Source organism: Triticum dicoccoides, chromosome 5A (genome assembly GCF_002162155.2).
Source record: "Triticum dicoccoides isolate Atlit2015 ecotype Zavitan chromosome 5A, WEW_v2.0, whole genome shotgun sequence".
Lineage (NCBI taxonomy): Eukaryota > Viridiplantae > Streptophyta > Magnoliopsida > Poales > Poaceae > Triticum > Triticum dicoccoides.
In genome coordinates, this window is record NC_041388.1 from 5,979,414 (window position 1) to 5,997,684 (window position 18,271).

The 18,271-nt window shown below is 44.5% G+C and overlaps 2 protein-coding genes across 2 annotated transcripts; one reads left to right on the plus strand and one right to left on the minus strand.

Annotated features, from left to right (window-relative positions):
- The first annotated feature begins 6,484 nt into the window (after window positions 1-6,484).
- LOC119296777 (Werner Syndrome-like exonuclease) lies at window positions 6,485-7,090 on the plus strand. The gene has a single exon (XM_037574848.1). The coding sequence runs from the start codon at window positions 6,485-6,487 to the stop codon at window positions 7,088-7,090; it is 606 nt and encodes a 201-aa protein (XP_037430745.1).
- A 2,811-nt stretch (window positions 7,091-9,901) lies between these two features.
- Window positions 9,902-18,028, minus strand: LOC119298752 (putative disease resistance RPP13-like protein 1). The gene is made up of 11 exons (XM_037576045.1): window positions 17,892-18,028; window positions 17,549-17,659; window positions 16,286-16,469; window positions 15,938-16,193; window positions 15,598-15,820; window positions 15,372-15,495; window positions 14,316-14,504; window positions 12,900-13,892; window positions 11,666-12,348; window positions 10,643-11,625; window positions 9,902-10,279 (listed from the first exon to the last, which is right to left on the minus strand). Exons 3-10 carry the CDS (start codon window positions 16,445-16,447, stop codon window positions 10,794-10,796), a joined length of 3,462 nt encoding a protein of 1,153 aa, XP_037431942.1. The 5' UTR covers window positions 16,448-16,469; window positions 17,549-17,659; window positions 17,892-18,028; the 3' UTR covers window positions 9,902-10,279; window positions 10,643-10,793.
- Between the last annotated feature and the right edge of the window lie 243 nt (window positions 18,029-18,271).

The following is an 18,271-nucleotide window of genomic DNA, read 5'->3' on the forward strand; positions in this document are numbered from 1 at the left end:
TTTTCTACACATGAACATGTTTTAAAAATGGGATGACCATTTTATAAATATAAGACGAAGATTTATTATCATATACACGAACATTTTATATCCAGGTACTTGAGCATTTTTTTATTTACACAAAATTTACTCCAATATTAAGTACGTTTTGATTTTTTTAAATAGATCAAGTTTTCCTAGATCTTTGTTTATTAGAATTGCAAAAATGTCATGCTGGTTGGATGTAATTTTTGTTAGGCGGAGCTTCCCGATTCTTGGGACTCCCTATACGCTGCTCCTTACGACAAACATCATCCCCTTCCCACAATGTGCGCCTGTCTGGGCCGGCCCACTGATGACGCGAGCAGACACAGCGAGTGGGAGAGCATGCGGCGCCCTCCCTTGGAGCGACTTGTCTGTCCAGAACCTCGACATCATACTGTTTCCAAGAGGAATCATGGTGCACACTGCAAACAGACTCTTGTCAATCTTTTCACAAGGAACCGGAGTACCTTTCGACAGCCTATCCATTGAGTTCCATTCAAACGACGACCAACACAATCTCAGGGCGCGACTAAAACTCAAAATATCCTTGATCTCAAGACCACCATGCCTCTTTGGTGCTTAGATCTTTCGCCAATAGACCATGAATTTTCGTCCATGCCCCTCCTCATCCCCAGCCCATAGGAGGTTTCTCCTGCATTTATCCGTTTTCTTGGTAGCCCATTTGTCCGCAGCGAAGCAGGTGATATAGAAAGCTGCAGTTGCCGCCAACACATAATTAACATTGGTTTCAGGTCCAATATATCCATATCTTTTTGACCAATCCAGATCTTTTTGACAAAATACACCGAGATCACGGGATTCAGCTCCAATATATCCAGATCTTTTTGATGAAAATGCTGACACCGCAGCCTTTCATTGATATAGAAGAGAGTTAACAGAAACACATGGAGGTTGCCATCATTCAAGGACACTATTATTTCCATGGGAAAGATCAGCTCAGGTACACTTCACTTAACAGAACTTTACACGTTACTTGAACAGAATTGAGTATACAGATGGTGAGTGTGCTGGTTCTAGATCGGTGTGTTACTTTTCATGAGCTGAAAAATGGAAAAGCTCTTAGACTTATGTAGGCACTCGAACAAATGTCAGGGCTTAGGTATAGTCATTTGTCAACTTAACCATGAACAAAACAGCATGTCAGTCGCAAAAAAGAAAGAACAAAACAGCATGTAAAATATGCAAAGTGTTTAACTGATTGGATACTCAGTAAAGGGGAGATTTTAATAGAGTGTACTGTTTCTAAGAGCAACTCTAGCAGACCCCGCAAAAACTTGACCCGCAAAACACATTTGCAGTTTCACGAAGATCGTGTTTGCGGGTCGAAAACTAACGCGACCGAACAGATACTGTAAAACTGGAATAAAGAGCTCCTTCCTCCAGTCCGGCCGTTGCCGCCCCTTCCTCCAGCCGGCCACGCCGGCCACGCCCAACCCCGTTGGCCGCGCCCCGTCGCCCATGCCCCATCGCCCATCGGTCGCGCCCCGTCCCTACTGGTCGCGCCCCATCACCGCGCCGGTCGCGCCCAGCCTCGCCGGCCACGCCCCATCGCCTCCGTCGTCCGCGCCCAGCCTTGCCGGCCACGCCCCGTCGCCTCCGTCGTCCGCGCCTTGCTCTATTGCCAGGCGAGCCGTGCCCCTTTGCCTGCCGCGTTGGGAGGATTCCGGCGGCCAGGCTGAGGTCATGGGAGGCCGCGACGATGTCGAGCTCGTCCAATTCGAACCAGCGGCGATCGATTGCAGCGTCTAGCGGCCTTTTCCGATGTGCAATGATGAATTCCGGCGAGTTTAGGGCGGATTCCGGCAAACTCCGCGGCGACGTGTTTGCTCCGACGAGGTTTGATCGGTATACGGGGGCCTCTAAATTCGGCCTTCCAACCTCCAAAGATAAGGGTTTCGGGTGTGCATTTGCGGTGGCCCTTAAAATTTTTACAGGTTGGACCACTTTTACGGCTTCTGTTCTGGACACTTTTTTGCCCAAAACTGTAAAACACAAAAGTTTTGCGGGTTTGACCACTTATGCGGGGTCTGCTAGAGATGCTCTAAGGCCTTGTACAATGGGAGATGCTTAGAAGAGGTGCTTAGAGAAATACACCAGGATTTCCTTAAGCACCGGTGCTTATTTGTACAGAGTAGACGCTTAACTAAGCATCTCTTCTATAGAAATAGGCAGCGGTGCTTCAGAAAAACCCGGTTTATTTTTCTAAGCACCTCCCTAAGCATCTCCCATTGTACAAGGCCTAAGCAGAACCAAGAAACTCACAAGGGGCCGCAACTTTGGAAGACCAAGCAGACACTAAATTACAAATAAGGGAGGTTATATTTTTTTCGACAAAAGGAATATATTAATATCACGGAGATGCAAATTACACCCAGCCTCTACAACAACGAAATGTCCTAAGGACATTACAAATGCACACAACCCAAAATCAAAAAGGAGAAGAAGAAAAAAAAATGAAAGATCCCACTACAGTGATAAATTCCTTGTAACTGCGGCATGAACCACCACCAAGACAACATCCGAAATCTAAATTCTCCAAAGCGACGCCTCTAAGAAGGAAGCAGTGCACAAGTGCCCTGGTTGCTTGATCATAGATCTTAGGTTTTCACCCGAAAAAATATGTGCTCTCAAAACAATGCCTTCAATAAGGCCATTATCAGGCATAACCAATTAAGGCCAAATCTTGGGTTTACACCCTAAAAGCTAAGATTCTGTACTCCTATGCTGCCGCCCCCACTTTCCGATGCTACTGCTACGACTCGAGATTCACCAAGAAAAGTCCTCATCGCCTCGAAGACTCGATCCGCCATTACTAGGCCTTAGACCTTAGAGACCATGAAGTTCTCCGCCATTGTCTTCACCATGCAAATCGAAATATCGACATGTCCCATGATGTCAACAGCCAACAAAGCTTCGCGTCAACGCTCTCCTGAAGCCACATGGGCTGAAATAGGGGCGCACACGACCGAATATCACCCGATCCAGCAATATACACGCGTCAAGCACCCAATGAAGATCTCTGGTGGAGCCTTCCAGGACTCTTCAATGGCCAGATCAATGAGGAACGACATCAAGCAAAACACCGTCTTGGCGCTAGAAGAACCCTAGGACTACCGCAGGAGGGGAACATACCTTGGCTGGGAACCCTAGATCCACCGCCACCAACCACCATGGTCGGCCCCACGCCACCCTCGCAGCCGTGGTGGCACAACCGCCGTCGGATCCCCTGGGTCTGCCGCCCCAGTGTTCCATCTCCGTCGTCACGTCGGGCTCCCATGGGCACCACCGCGCCTTGGCCAGCGGCCCCCACACGAGAGGGGGAGGAGAGCCCGCTGTCCGCTGTTCGCCGGGCGAGCTTTGCTCGCTTGCCTCCTCCAGCAGCGGCGGGGAAGCAGGGGGAAGGGGGGTCGGGGGCGGCGGCGACGGGTGAGAAGTTGTCCCTCACTTAGGGTTTCTATAAAAGGCCGAGTTAGGATAAAATGATAGTCAGATCGTCTCCATCTTCTGCCACTGCCACACAGGCAGAACTCCAGTACTACCAGCCAAAAGGCATCCCAGTGCTCTCTTTCAAAAATCCCTCTCTGGTAGCCCACCCTTCATAAATTTAGGACCTCGATAAGGACCGAACGTTCGGCCTGGGCAAGCGCCAGACCGAATGAAACGTTCGGATCTGGGACAGCACTCTACCGAACAGAATCGTTCAGTGCAGAAACGCACCAGCTCGAACCCCTCATTCACGAGCAAGTTGTCAATACGTGCAATTTAAAGAAAGTGGGCTAAAAAAGGCCCAGCGTACGCACAAAGACCCAAGTATTCAAAAAGCTAGCAATTGCACACATACTAGGAAATCAAAAACTGGAAAATTCCCATAGCAAAAATTACACAATTTTTCTATGGCAAAAATACTTTAATTCACATGGGAAATCTTAGTTTAATTTTCCATGGCAAAATTTACTCTATTTTTGCCATTGCAAAAAATACTTTTATGCACATGGCAAATTTTAGTTTAATTTACCATGGAAAAATGTACTCTATTTTTGCCAACTTCTATTCACACGGCAAGTTTTAGTTTAATTTGCCATGGCAAAATTTACTCTAATTTTTTACATGGCGAAAATACTTTTATGCACATTGCAAGTTTTACTTTAATTTGCCATGGCAAAATTTACTCTATTTTTACCATGGCAAAAATATTTCTATTCACATGGCAAGTTTTATTTTAATTTGCAGTGGCAAAATTTACTCTATTTTTGCCATGGCAAAAATACTTTTATTCCCATGGCAAGTTTTCGTTTAATTTGCCATGGCAAAATTTACTCTAATTTTTGCCATGGCAAAAATACTTTTATGCACATGTCAAGTTTTAGTTTAATTTGCCATGGCAAAAACACTTTTATTCACATGGCAAGTTTTAGTTTAATTTGCCATGGCAAAAATACTTTTATTCACATGGCAAGTTTTAGTTTAATTTGCCATGGCAAAATTTACTCTATTGAGAACAACATCTATAAAATTGCCATGGAAATAGTACTAACAACTTCAGAAACATGGCAAAAAATACTATGTTCTATTTCCATGGCAATGAAAACATGATTTCAACATGGCAACATACTTTGTGTTTCCATGGCAAGATATTAGATATTTTGCCATGGTAAGAAATAATTTAAATTGGGGACAGCAAACGTTGAGGCAACATGGCAACATATTTTGTGTTTGCATGGCAAAAACATATTTTGTGTTTCCATCAACTATAATTTCTAAAAAAATGCAATGCATAATTGGTCAATTAACATCACATGAAAGTAAAAAAGTTTCTGCAATCCATGAATGACTGAGAAAATGAATCATACAAAAATTGCATCATATGGATTGAGCTAAAAAAGGTGAATCACCATCAGTTTTGAGCTAGTAACATAAAACTGAACCTGTCCTTCGAGAGGTCATGTGCAGCAGACGAACGCCCGAGTGGCCGGAGAAGACGAGCAGGATGGTCCCGTTGCCCATGGGCAGCGCCTGGTCGCCGTGCAAGGAGAAGACATGGCCGTGGAGGGTGCCGCCATGCAGGATGGCGCCGTCGCCTCCGGGTGAACGCGCAGCGCATGAGTTCCTCGGCGTCCGATAAGTCGGAGAAGACGAGGAGGATCCCGTCGCCCATGGACGCCGTGCTCGGAGAAGACGCGACCGAGGTGGACGCCGAGGCGAGGGGCGATGCTATCGCCTGAAAATGGCCGCGCCGTCGCGACGGACGCGAAGGTGTGCGGCAGAGGAGACGCAGCTCGGCGACGGTAGAATCCGTCGGCGTCGATTATGGTCAGCTCGGGGACGGAAGCTTCGGATGGCGGCGACAACGGTCAGCTCGGCGACGGCGAGGATCGTACGGATGGAGGCGTGTCCGTGGAGCGGTGGAGGCTGCCGCGGCCCTCAGCCTCCGCTCACAACGGCAGCTAAAGCCGCTCGCGCGGACCCGGAGCGCGCCGGCCTGGTGCTCCACGCCGGCGAGCATCGCAGCGACCTACGGCGGTCGGCCTCCGCCTCACTCTGTGGTTGGGCGCGGCCTGAGAGGAATGGATAAGGAGGGGAATAGAGATGCAGCGGCGGGATTCGTTCGGGATGAGAATTTTTTTTACCGAACGCTTTCACTCGGACGTGGCCGTAAACTTCCACTTTAAGATTTGTGCTTAGATCCGACGATAAAAAGGTCGTTCGGCGCGGGACGTCAGAAATCTGACGTTCGGCCGTTATCAATTCCGTAAATTTAACGAAAACACTAACGTCCACACGTGTAGGCGTTACCCAATTCGTCCACACGTCTGGATCGTCGTTCACTGTCTTTTGCACGAATCTTGACACGAAAAGGTGAATTTGGTGTGCCACGTAGGACGGGGCTGGTGTGTGGGCGTTGGAGAGTTTGCCCACACGCCCGCACCACACTGTTTGCCAGCTGCGTTGTGTTGGCGAACTGCTTTTTGCCCACACAGCCACCACCTAGGTCATGCGCGTGTGGGCGAACTGCTTTTCGCCCACACGACACTCCTACCTTGTGGATGGCAACTGCAGTTACGCAAACGTGGCAACTCGGTACACACACATGACAACTGTGATTCTTTGCTACACGGCAACTGTAGTTACGCGAACGTGGCAACTCAGTACACACATATGGCAACTGTGATTCTTTGCTACATGGCAACTGCATTTGCTCGTACGTGGCAACTAGATAAACACATATGGACACTGTGATTAACAATACATGGCAACTATGGTTAGACCACATGTGGCAACTAGATAAACATACATGGCAACTACTACTTTAACCATTTATGGCAAGTAGTTAATCACACACGGCGCTTCTCGCGACGCTGCTCGCTGGGTTTACGCCTTGTTTAGATTAGATCTCTTTCTGTGTGTTTGTGCTACCTAGCTGCCGTGAACACAAATCGCGATGGCCACCGAGACGTTGGTCGGCGACGTGGACTTCGAGGGCGACGTCATCACCACCACCATCACGTCCTCGGGCGCCGCCGTGGCCGCCTGGCTCCGCAAGATCCGCTACGTCTACCGCTGGGTCTACCACAAGCTCATCGTGGGGCTGGACGTGGAGTGGCGCCCCAGCTACAGCCACGCGCAGAACCCCGTCGCGCTCCTGCAGCTCTGCGTCGGCCGCCGCTGCCTCATCTTCCAGCTCCTCCACGCCGACTACTTCCCACAGGCGCTCGTCACCTTCCTCGCCGACCCGGACTTCCGCTTCGTCGGCGTCGGCGTGCAGGACGACGCCAACCGCCTGAGTAACGACCACGGCATCGGGGTCGCCAACACCGTCGACCTGCGCCACCTCGCGGCCGACGAGATGGGCAGGCCGTGGCTCCGCCAGGCCGGGCTCAGGGACGTCGCGGACGCCGTCATGGGGGCCAGCGTCGACAAGCCGCACAGCATCACGATGGGACCGTGGGACGCCTACCGCCTCTCCGACGAGCAGATCAAGTACGCCTGCATCGACGCGTTCGTCTCCTTCGAGGTCGGCCGGAAGCTCCTCACCGGCGACTACTGAGATGCATGCATGATCCACGGCCGTCTTCGGCTGTCCTGCAATACCTACGTGTACTAGCTCTTAAGTACTAGGGCGTTTGGATTGCTTAATTATTAGGAGTTTTATCGATCTGTAATGAAGAATCAGCCAGACATTGGTGATGATGAGTTGTCGAGGACTTTTCTTCTAAAGAGTTGATGCCCATGGCGACTCCCTTATGCTAGGTAGTAACTTTGGATACAAATGTCCACCAGAGTTAACTTTGCCATGACTCGACTGCATATAATCTCTGAAAGTGCAATTCTTCGGTCCTCAACTATTATCTCTTTCTCGATCATATTACACATCACTCGTGCAAAAGTTGTTTCATCGGATGAAAATGTTGCATCCGATGGAGCTGTAATATTTTCTGAGGAACTCATTGTTGAACTGTCACGTTATGTGTTGTATAATTATGTTGATGTATGTCTCGTTATTCTGATGTACCAGTAAGTCTAGTCTTTAGGGACTTCCCTAGTCCAGCGCCACCACTCGGGTCGTGCCCTGCGTGTAAAGATCCCAATGTATATGCACCTGTAACCAGCTATGGCAATACACACGAGATTCATAATTCAGTTTGGTAACCAGAGCAATGTCTACCCCTCCCTCTACCTCTCCCACGCACACGGCTGATGGCGATCATGCCGTCGCAGCTGCTGCCGCGGATCTCACTGCAGGCCTCCCTATTGACGTGTGCCCTCGTGCTCTGGCTACGGACGAGAACTCCGGATCCGTCGGTCTCCCTCTTGCCTCCCTCCCACCCAACCTGTGTCGCCGCCTTCCCCCTTCGGCTCTTCTCCCGCCATCCCAGCCAACGTCGCCAGCTTCATCGACTTCAAGCTGGCCCTGGACGGCACAAAATTCACGCGCTGGCACAACTACGTCAACCTCCTACTGGCGTGCTATGATGCGGAGGACCACGTCCGGGAAGCCTCGGCTCGCTGGATGTCCAAAATACTATCGGCACCAACAGGCTTTTGGTCACTTGAGTTAGCTCCATTGGTGAGTCTGCCAGTCTGCAGAAGGCCTCGAATCACTTCGGCAACGCCCTAGGTGTCATCCTTTGAGAAATCTCCAAATAAGACCAATCTAAGAGTTTATGAGAAAGAGAATATGCGTCACCTCCTCCTATGAAGGATGCACACTAGATTCAAGTTCGAGTACGACAACCTATTATATCCAAAGAATTAGGTAAACAACCACGCAATCTATAAGTTCTTCAAGAATTTGAGTTCTCAGAAATCCACCGCGAGAAACAAGCATCTTCTCAAAGATTTCGAGGTCCGCAAAAAGTGGCCTACGATTACTGAAGATGACTGGAACATTTTGAAGATGCGCAACCAGAGCCCTGGAGTGGAGACCCAGTGATCATGGAGGAAGGACATGCGATCAAAGACATTAAGTAACCACACCCTCGGAAGCCGTGATTTCGTTGGAAGAAGCATGTATGGGACAAGCAGGACGCTATATTTGTAGGAAAGGGTGTCCCAAACGGCTTCGGTCAATTTAAGGGTGTCCCAAACGTGGATAACCAAACGGGGACTCGAGGAAGAACTGGTATATAATTAAACCGGCACGCTTAATTATGTTTCTCGGATTTCTGCATAAGTAATAATGGAGTTATATTTGTTAGTCTTTGTTATTGCAGGACTTCTGATTGAAAGTGCTCACGTTGTAGATTGGATCGAATGGTCAGTGTGAAGGTTCTGAAAGTGAAACGGGTTGATCGGATGAACACGGCTCTCGGTTAAATCTTGCGCATGCTTCTAGTGATGAACAATGCCCAGGATCACAGAGTATTCGTACTGCAGTTGAAGAGGTGCGTCCAGATGTATTGTAGGGTGATTGTAGAGATGAACAATAATGCCCAGGACCAGTAAGTGTTGGTACTGTGATTGATGAGGTGCATCCAAATGGTGCCTTCACGGAGGAAGCTCTGTTTTGTTGACTTGTCTCATTTACCGGACAACAATACCCATGGCTCTGCATATATGGGGGATGCAGGAGGAGCAGCAAGTGTAGTGGCTCATCAACTTTCTGAAAAATGCACTACGAAATTTTACTGCTGCTGGTTGGTCGCAGTGGTAATTCATTTGTATATGTTTTGGTTGTTATGATTAGAGACGATGGATGAACTCAATTTCCGAAAATGCAAGTGTCACTTGAGCGAGTGCATAGTTGACACGTTGTAAGAAAGGGTAGACATTTTGGCCCGCTGGTTTCTTCACTCCATTTGCCCTGCATCATTTCGTTTACTGATCTGACCCTCTTTTCCCTCAAAGATCCGTCCATCTCTGAGGCGCTACACATTTGTGGTTCGGCAATTTGGAAAAGCAAGATTGTTATGCTTCGGCAACCAACTGAACCTTGTGTAGTTGTGTTGCTCAAAATGTTAGGTTCAAATGTCTGAATTTTAGGAGCACCTTCTTCAAATGCTTTTTTTCTTTCTTTTCAAATTAATTGTTCTAGATATATACATTTCTCCGGACTGAGGGAGTGTATGCTAGTACGTTGGTTAATACTGAGGGAGTGCAACGCCGGCGGGCATGGTTAGTGTCAACTAAAGCTATAGTTGCCTGCTGCAGCCAAAAAGGCAAAAACTAGCAGGACAAACAAGCTAGACTGACTTTTCTTCAGTTTTGCAATTGTTCCACCGTCCTACTGCAGAACTCTCGCCGTACGTCGCTGAGAGAGCAACAGCACCAGCAAGGCAATTCTATATAACTCGCGCGCTCTGCCGCTGAAAGAGCCAGTAGATGAGAGCATCAAAACATATTAATTAATTAATTAATATGTAACAAAACAAACAAACATGAATTAAACACATGAATAAACACAGATTAATATCCATGCATGTAACAAAACAAACATGAATTAGGGAACATGCATGGCAAATGACTACACTTAAACACATGAATAAACACAGATTAATATCTACTGCTTGGCTGTCGGTTGTCTCCTCGACGGTCGATTCTGCTATCACTTCTTCATCTGATGTTTCCTCCCGAATCGTGGACGAATGCTCTGGCAGGAAGTTGATTAGCTGCGGTAATGGCTGCTCTTCCTGCATACGCGTATACACTGAGTGTCGACATTGTTGCCCCCGCAAAAAGAAGAGTAACCGATTATGTCTTCTTAGTCTGAGTAGTTTGATGGTAGGAAGTCGAAGTCCTGAACAACAGTAACAGTATAATCAGAACAGCACACAACATGTATAACTGTCCGTGCTATAGCAGTGCACAACTACAACCAGAATTATTTTCCTCTTAGATGGATAATTAGTGCAAGTATTGCATATTTTACTGAGTAATCTTGACACAAAGGTACAGTATCAAGTAAAGAAAAAAAAATATAGACACCTAATTCGACACTTAGAATGACTCTCCAGAGATACTCATGCCATGTGTGTATATATTTGCGGATAAAGAAAGAGTGGGCACTGGTCAGTGCGAGAATAAAAGCAGTACAAAATGTTTTAAATACCGGGCTATGAAAAATCCATATATATATACACATGGAGGACAGTTAACTTACGGAGGGCAGGGAGGTGGTGAAGCAACCTCCACTCATGCAAGGGCACCTTGCTTTCACTAACATCCAGATCAGTTATTGGAGAAGAGGAGGCACCGCTGCGTGATGAGCTCTCTCCCCATGATGACAGCACATTATCACAATCTACTATGTCCTAAGACAAAGCTCTAGGCAGACATGGTCCTATCCTCAACTTGCGACATTGCTTTATGCTCAACTTCTCAAGCTTAGGAAACATAAGCCCATTTGCACCTCCCTCACCAGTGTTATATGCAGTGTTCCACTCTTCCAAGCTCTCCATACGGTAGAGATCCAGCTCTAATAGATTTGGTAGTTGACCAAGTGCTGGTAGCGTGTTGCACTTAGGAAAATTCAACAAATTTAACTCCAAAAGATCAGGGAGATACTGCCTAATATCCATAAGCCAATCAGGAATGCTGAGACTCGTGTAACCAACTATAGTCAATATCTGTACACTGCTTGGTGGCACTAGCTGTTCCAGCACATCCTTGTCATCCACAAACCTCTCAGCATTTTCGGTCCATCGAAATGTTAACACTTTCATGTTTTGTTTCTCTATCAGCTTTATACTCCATGCCTCTTTTGTAGACTTCACATTTTCAAGTCTATCTATCGTCAGCTTATCAGGATTTGTAGGCTCAAGGAGGTTGATATTGCTGCTACATTTATCACTTGAAGCATACACCACAAAGTGTGGCAAGGAGACAAAATTTAAGAGAGCACACATAGATCCATCCAATCTAACCTCTTTTTCCACAATTAGAACCTTCAAATTAACCATATTAATCATACTATTAGGAAGCTTCTTTAGGCGATGGCAGCCTGAGAGGTCCAGCGTATGAAGCTGCCTGAGGTTGCCAATACTTGTTGGTATACTGGAAAGCTTTCTATTCCCAGACAAGTCCAGATGCTCTAGATTGGAAAGGGTGCAGATAGAGCCAAGCAAACGGCCGATTTGATCATCACTTGACGGAAATTTCCATGCATCCCGATAGATTTAAATACCTGAGTTTGATTAGATTGCCGATGACGTCTGGTAGCCTTCTGTCAGAATGTTCAACTGATAAATTCAAATATTGTAGTTTGGTAAAACCACCAAAAGCTTCTGATATAGACACACGGCAATGTGATAAATCCAGATGAACCAACTGCTTCAGCTCTGCGAATGATATAGGGAGTTCACTTATTCCAGTGCAACCTGATAAATCAAGATGCATCAGACCTTTAATATCACCAATTGACTCCGGCAGTGCTAAGATTTTCTCAGAGCCTCTAAGGTTGAGATAATTTAATTCTGAGAGCTCGGTGATACAATTGGGAATCATCTTATCTTGTATCCGTGGAGCATGAAGAAATCTCAGCTGCTTCAGTTGGCCAATACAATCAGGTAGCTTCTGAATAAGGCATTCACTTAAGTCCAAGACACGGAGGCACTTAGCTGACGAAAATGCACTTCCACGAAGTTGTGTATTGCTGCAGTCCCGAAAATGCAGCGCCTTTATATTTGCAGGAGAAGTGAAGGAAAACTGCAATGGATTGCTACAATCTGTGAGCAATGCATAGCGGCATTTGTTTCCACCAACACTGCCCTTATCGTTAAATTGATGGGCCAAGATCATCCTGGCGAGATCGTGCACTAGGTCATTCATCCTGAAAAATGTAACATCTCTGTCCTGCATTTCACCACTCTACAGCAAAAACACCGAATGTTATCAGAACTTTGAACTTTATTTCGTTTTATAGTGCTCTAATTATCAATAGAAATACTTCCATGTTTTTTATACCCTCTAGTTTCATAATTATCCATCCATGTTTTTTACCCTCTTCGAATCGCTCATGACAAATGTTATGTTACACCAAGAGTAGGTTATCTCGTATCAAACAAATGCATTCACAACTGTCTGTTCAATTAAACTATAAGCACTAGCAAAAATATCTGTAAATTGTGCATATTTGTTATCTGCACGGAATAGACAAAAAATTGCCAAAATAGGGCAGCAATGTGCGCACAAAGATGTCTCTTTTGTACAGTTCATATAATTATATTATATGTTTTCTTAGTAAGGAAATAGCCTCATACATTTTTACTAGACATTTATGAATTTACCAACAAAAATTCAAAGGAAAAATTGTAACACGGGCAGATGCACTAGAATGTGTGTTTTTTTTGCTCTGATGTGAGTAGCCGAGTAGGACTACGTAATGTTGAAATTAATGTGAGAATTATGTAGCAACTCACCTTAGGATCCTTTGAATATTCAAGGAAGAACATCCCCAAAAGTTGCATGATATAATCCTCGGAGAGCTGCATAAAATCAAATATCCTAGATTGCTCGATGAACCCAAGAGCAATCCATTGGTAAATTAGATCATACTTCATCATTATGTGACCTTTTGGAAAGATTGCACAATAGGAAAAGCACAACTTCAACGAAACAGACATGTGGCTATAGCTTAACAGTAAGGATCCAAGCACTTCGTGGCCCTCCGAAGTTGATAGACTCCAGAAATAACTGTCTCTCACCGACTCCCATTCATCTGCCGTCATGCCGTTCAACATATGTCCAAGTGATTGAGCTGCTAAGGCCACACCTCCACACTTGGTCGCAATCTCCCTTCCTATATGCTCCAATTGTTCTTGGTCGACTCGGTCTTCAAAGTCAGCCTTTTGTTTTATTATAGTCCAACACTTATCAACCGTCAAAGTCTCCAGCTTGTATGGTGTAACTGCAGGACTACAAATTTTCCTTGCGAGGCCTCCATCACGTGTAGTTACTATAACCACCTTCCTTCCCAGGCCAAGCCCTAGCATAACCTTCAGTTTATCAAACTCTTTTGGGTTCTCCTCCCATAGATCATCTAAAACAATAAGGATGCGCTTACCAAAAAACAGCTCTTTAAGGCGTTTATGAAGCATCTGTTTGGTAGATATATTGCCAATTTTGTCAGTTAACTGTGTTATTATGGAGTTGCCAATCTGGCTCAAGTTGAGTTCCTGGGAAACATATACCCACACCCGAGTGTAGTCTTGGAACTGTGGGTCATTGAATACCAGTTGTGCCAAGGTTGTCTTGCCAATGCCTCCAATGCCATATATAGGAAGGATAACCATTTCTTCTGTGATGCTCTCGGATAAAATAGACAATATTTTCTGTTTTTCCTCAGTCCATCCGATGATTAATGTTTGTTCCACATCTGACGATGTTTCCCTATCAGGAAGCATATCTGCAATCTGAGTACATGGAAATATCAGAATATAATCTCCTGGAAACCTAAATAGGTTTAGGATTTTTTATAATTAAACCCAACTAAAATATGATATTTTTTAAAGTTAATCTCTTCCTTAAGTAAGTGCAAACCTGCCGCACTTAATTGTATAAAAATGACACCTTGGGAAAAGTGCAACATCCCCAAACATAAGAAGTCAATTCCTTCAAAATTTGAGAATGCAATGGTAGGAGAAAAATCAAGCCTATGGATATTTAACATGCTACAGCACAAAACTGCAACACAACAATCCATTTTAAAAACACAACTACACATAACCATAACAACCATATGAACGTACTGGCACAAACTGTTGCAGACTAGCTGGATTGTTGTCTTTGCTGCCTTAACATAGCATTCATATGGCATGTGCCATGCATGACCTTACCTTCAGTTCAGTAGCAAACTCATCTGCATTTTTTGTTGCACGAAGCCTATTAATTATATTATTCGTATCTGGTCTTCTTGCCGGGTTAAAGTCACTGCACTCTATCGCTATTTCAGTGCATACTCGTACTTGCTCCAGTTGTGTGTCTGGCTGTGATTTCTCCAACCTATTGCTCCACCTCTCAATTACCTATGAAATTGGAATCGTGTGTTATAATCTATGAAAAGGAGCAAGATATATTTTTACAGGACATGCTGAAGATCCGCGTCTCTTCATATAAAGAAGAGTGGCAAAATTCACAGAATACAAAAAATTATTATTATTATTATTATTATTATTATTATTATAAAAATAGGAGGCATAAAAAATCATAGCAAAATCCTTCCGCCACCCGGAAGCAACAGGCATCCAGCCTAGCTAAAAAAACTACTCACTTACTCAAACTGAAAAACAAGGAACATTTTAGCTAGGAAATGTTACGTATATCAGCCCACTATATAATATCACTTGCTTTACACTTGACAAAGTAGCACATAAGGACAATTTAGGGTGTGTTTGGTTCTAGCATAGCCTTGCCCTACCAAATAGTTGGCTAACCAAAAAATTAGTAGATCTTTTGCTTGCCCATAAATTGGCCAACATTGGCAACAAAAATGAACTAGAATAGACAAAGAAGCATTGGCATGCCAAATGGTAGCCATCCAAACATAGACCAAAATTTTGGTGATGGCCCAAAATTGTAAGGGCGGTTGGCCAAAATCCAAGCACACCCTTAACACAGTTCAATATGTATGTTACAATTCTAATATTGACCAGCCGGATTGTAGTAGATGGTAACACCGAAGATCCATTATGGTAATACATAACCATTCCTATGTATCTAGAAATTTTGCAGTCACCATGATACCTGGGGAAAATATGTTTGACTCGTTTGCAGCTAATTAGTGTTTTGCACTAATATGCTACGTTTAAACAGAAGAATGATGTTATATGAAGTACTGTAATAAACTAATTTTGAAATCATGCCTTTATATTGGAATGGATTGCTTGTCTTACATTGGCAACATCAGCATATCCTTTCTCTCCTGTTATTATCTCTATGATTATCGTACCAAGACTATATATGTCCGACTTGACTGTGATCTGTCTGACACTACAGAATTCTGGTGCCAAATATCCCCTGCATGAACATTTATATAATCTAACCGATTAATGGAAAAAGGGATTGATATTCATTCATGCATAACAAAAACAGAGCTTCCAACGGTCATATCAAGCTTACATAGTTCCAATCACCTTCGAAGCAATAGTACGAGTTTGATTTTCATCGAAGCATCTCGAAAGACCAAAATCAGAAATTTTCGGGATCATATTATTATCTAATAATATATTTCCGGGTTTAAGATCCAAGTGAACGATGTGCTTTTGGTGAAGATAATACAAACCGTCACAAATTCCATTGATAATTTGATATCGCTCTCTCCATTCAAGTCCACAAGATGCATCTACAAAGCAGGAGAGCAGAAAGTTGGTCTAGTAATTAAAATACTTTAAGTCATGAATTAGTCATTAAGTGCTAAATACATGGATGCTTGAACCAAATACGTGCCACATCATCCTACCAGTGATATGCTTATCAAGACTCCCTTTAGGTAGATATTCAAAGCAGAGCAACCTTTGTCGTACATCTGCCAAGACAAGCTTTCCCCCGCAATCTACCATTTCTCCTTGTGTGTCAGCGCAATATCCTAGGAACCGCACAATATTTTTGTGCTTTGCCTTCATCAGACAACGTATCTCTTCACTGAATTTCTTCTCATCAAGATCAACCGTTCCAAAAAGCTTCTTCACAGCAACCATGCCATTGTCAAGCATTCCCTATAACCGCAACATGTTTTGGCAGCGTCAACTTATGTTTTCAGATAAACTGCGATCTAAATAAAGGCAGCTGAGAGTTACCATATCCATACCTTATAAACCGTTGCAAAACCACCATTGCCAATTTCTTCACCACGAGAGAAACCGCTGGTGATGTGCTCCAGAAGTGATAATGGTAGAGCCTTTGGTTCTGCGCTTTCATCAAACAGAATACCCTCCAGGTCACTTTGCGGGGTAATATTATGGTGTTCCATTTGCAGTTACAAACAAAATAACCTTGAAACAAGAGAGAATGATTTATTCATGAGTGTATTAGATTCTCAACGATCATGAAAGACAGAGTAAATATCATGACACTACACTTCCTTTACAATACTATTGCTATACTACACCTTTAAGAAAAAAAATTAGACAGCGCTGCACTTTAGCATGAATCATTTCATAGAACCAATCTTAAACATATCACATTTCATAAAATGCACCCTATAGCATGTTATAGTTTTCAGGACTATACTTAGACGGTTAGACCTAGCAAGACACAAAGACAAAAGTGTAACTTTGTGAATATAGTTAATTAAAAGTGTAATGTGTGATCGTTCTGACAAAATAAATTTAGCATTGTGGTATTTACATTCAGGGCAGAATTACACAAAGATCATCACTCTACTCTTTTGCAAATAGAAAAGATTGGATTACTTTGCTCACATTCCCTCAACGAGCAAAACTCTGAAACCATTATTCTTAGTTAACTGGATAAATACCATGAATAGACAAGTATGTCTCTTCCGTAAACCCAGCACTAAGTGGCTGGTTCGACCAAGGCAGTCGGTAGAGATAAGAGTGTCTTTTTCTATTATCCGCAGGAAAAAAGAGAATGTAATAAGTAACTGAACTTGTTTGGCTGCACGACAGGAAAAGGCTGACACTTTTTGAATCTGCTTGCCATATCATATAAACAGCGGAACAAATCCATGAGATTAGATTCTCCTTTTGAATTGTGCGTTAACTAGTCCATGGTAAAATTTGCATGCCTGTCAATTCTACAAATAATCACACAAGCTTTGTGGTGAAAGAAAATCCTGAAGAACAAAATCCTACAAAATTACACGCAAATCCGTTGAATCAAAATGGTTCATATCACAACGCCAATGGGATTTATTTGAATCAAAGATGCCAACGTGTGGAAGACTGGTCCAAAGCATCCTAAACACTGTTAAGACGCAGCAGGTACTGGAACTAAAGATAGCAATCATGCGGGAGAAGCCGAGCTGTAGCACTGTGAGGGGACGGCGAGTTTCAGACGTTCCAGTCCCGCGGACACTGGACAGAGTGCTGTTTGGACAAGGGGATTTTACCTCAGGACATGGGTACTTCCCGCAGAGAGGTGAGATCCAGATCTTGCTGTGGGGGAAGGGGGGTTTATCTCAGGACATGGATACTTCCAGCCGAGAAGTCAGATCTAGATCCTGCAACCAAATCAACTAGGTTTATCGCAAAAAGAAAAGAAAAAATGCCAACTAGGTGCAGGCATCATTATACAGGAGGAGCAGGTCTTGGAACAGTACGGATGACTGGTCAAAAGCATCTAAACACCATCAAGAAACTAGCAACCAAGCAGATGCAGGAGGAGCAGGAGTACTACTTCCACTATGCTGAGAAGATATTTTACCTGGAACAGGAGAAACTGTGATTTATTACCTGGAGAAGAAGCCATGCTGCAGCGCTGCGAAGTGTTGCCCGGTGCCTGTGGAAAAGGGATTTCAATCTCAGGAGGATATGGGTAGTAGTACTTCCAGCCGGGAGGTGAGATCCAGCCGTGCTCAATAATGGCAGCTGGGTGCAGGTTTTCTTCCTCAATAATGAGGGCTAAGGCGTGGGCCATGTTTGGATGGATGGACAAAAATTCATGTGGCTCAGACGTGCTGAAGACGGACCGCTCGATCACTGTCCAGTCACAAAATTTAGGTTGACCAGCATCCTTTATATCCAGTCCAAATATGGGACAAATATAAAGCATCCGGACACGCCCGCTATATCGGATCCAGCCCACCCTGGCCCAGCCGACCCCACATATATTC

Bases quoted from the DNA above. Each gene is read 5' to 3' on its own strand.
- LOC119296777 (XM_037574848.1), top strand. From the start codon at position 6,485: ATGGCCACCGAGACGTTGGTCGGCGACGTGGACTTCGAGGGCGACGTC.
- LOC119298752 (XM_037576045.1), bottom strand. From the start codon at position 16,447: ATGGAACACCATAATATTACCCCGCAAAGTGACCTGGAGGGTATTCTG. The intron at 15,496-15,597 runs GTAAGCTTGATA...ATGTTCATGCAG, and splicing joins TCGAAGGTGATTGGAACTAT to GGGATATTTGGCACCAGAAT. The intron at 14,505-15,371 runs GTAAGACAAGCA...CCAATTTCATAG, and splicing joins GATATGCTGATGTTGCCAAT to GTAATTGAGAGGTGGAGCAA.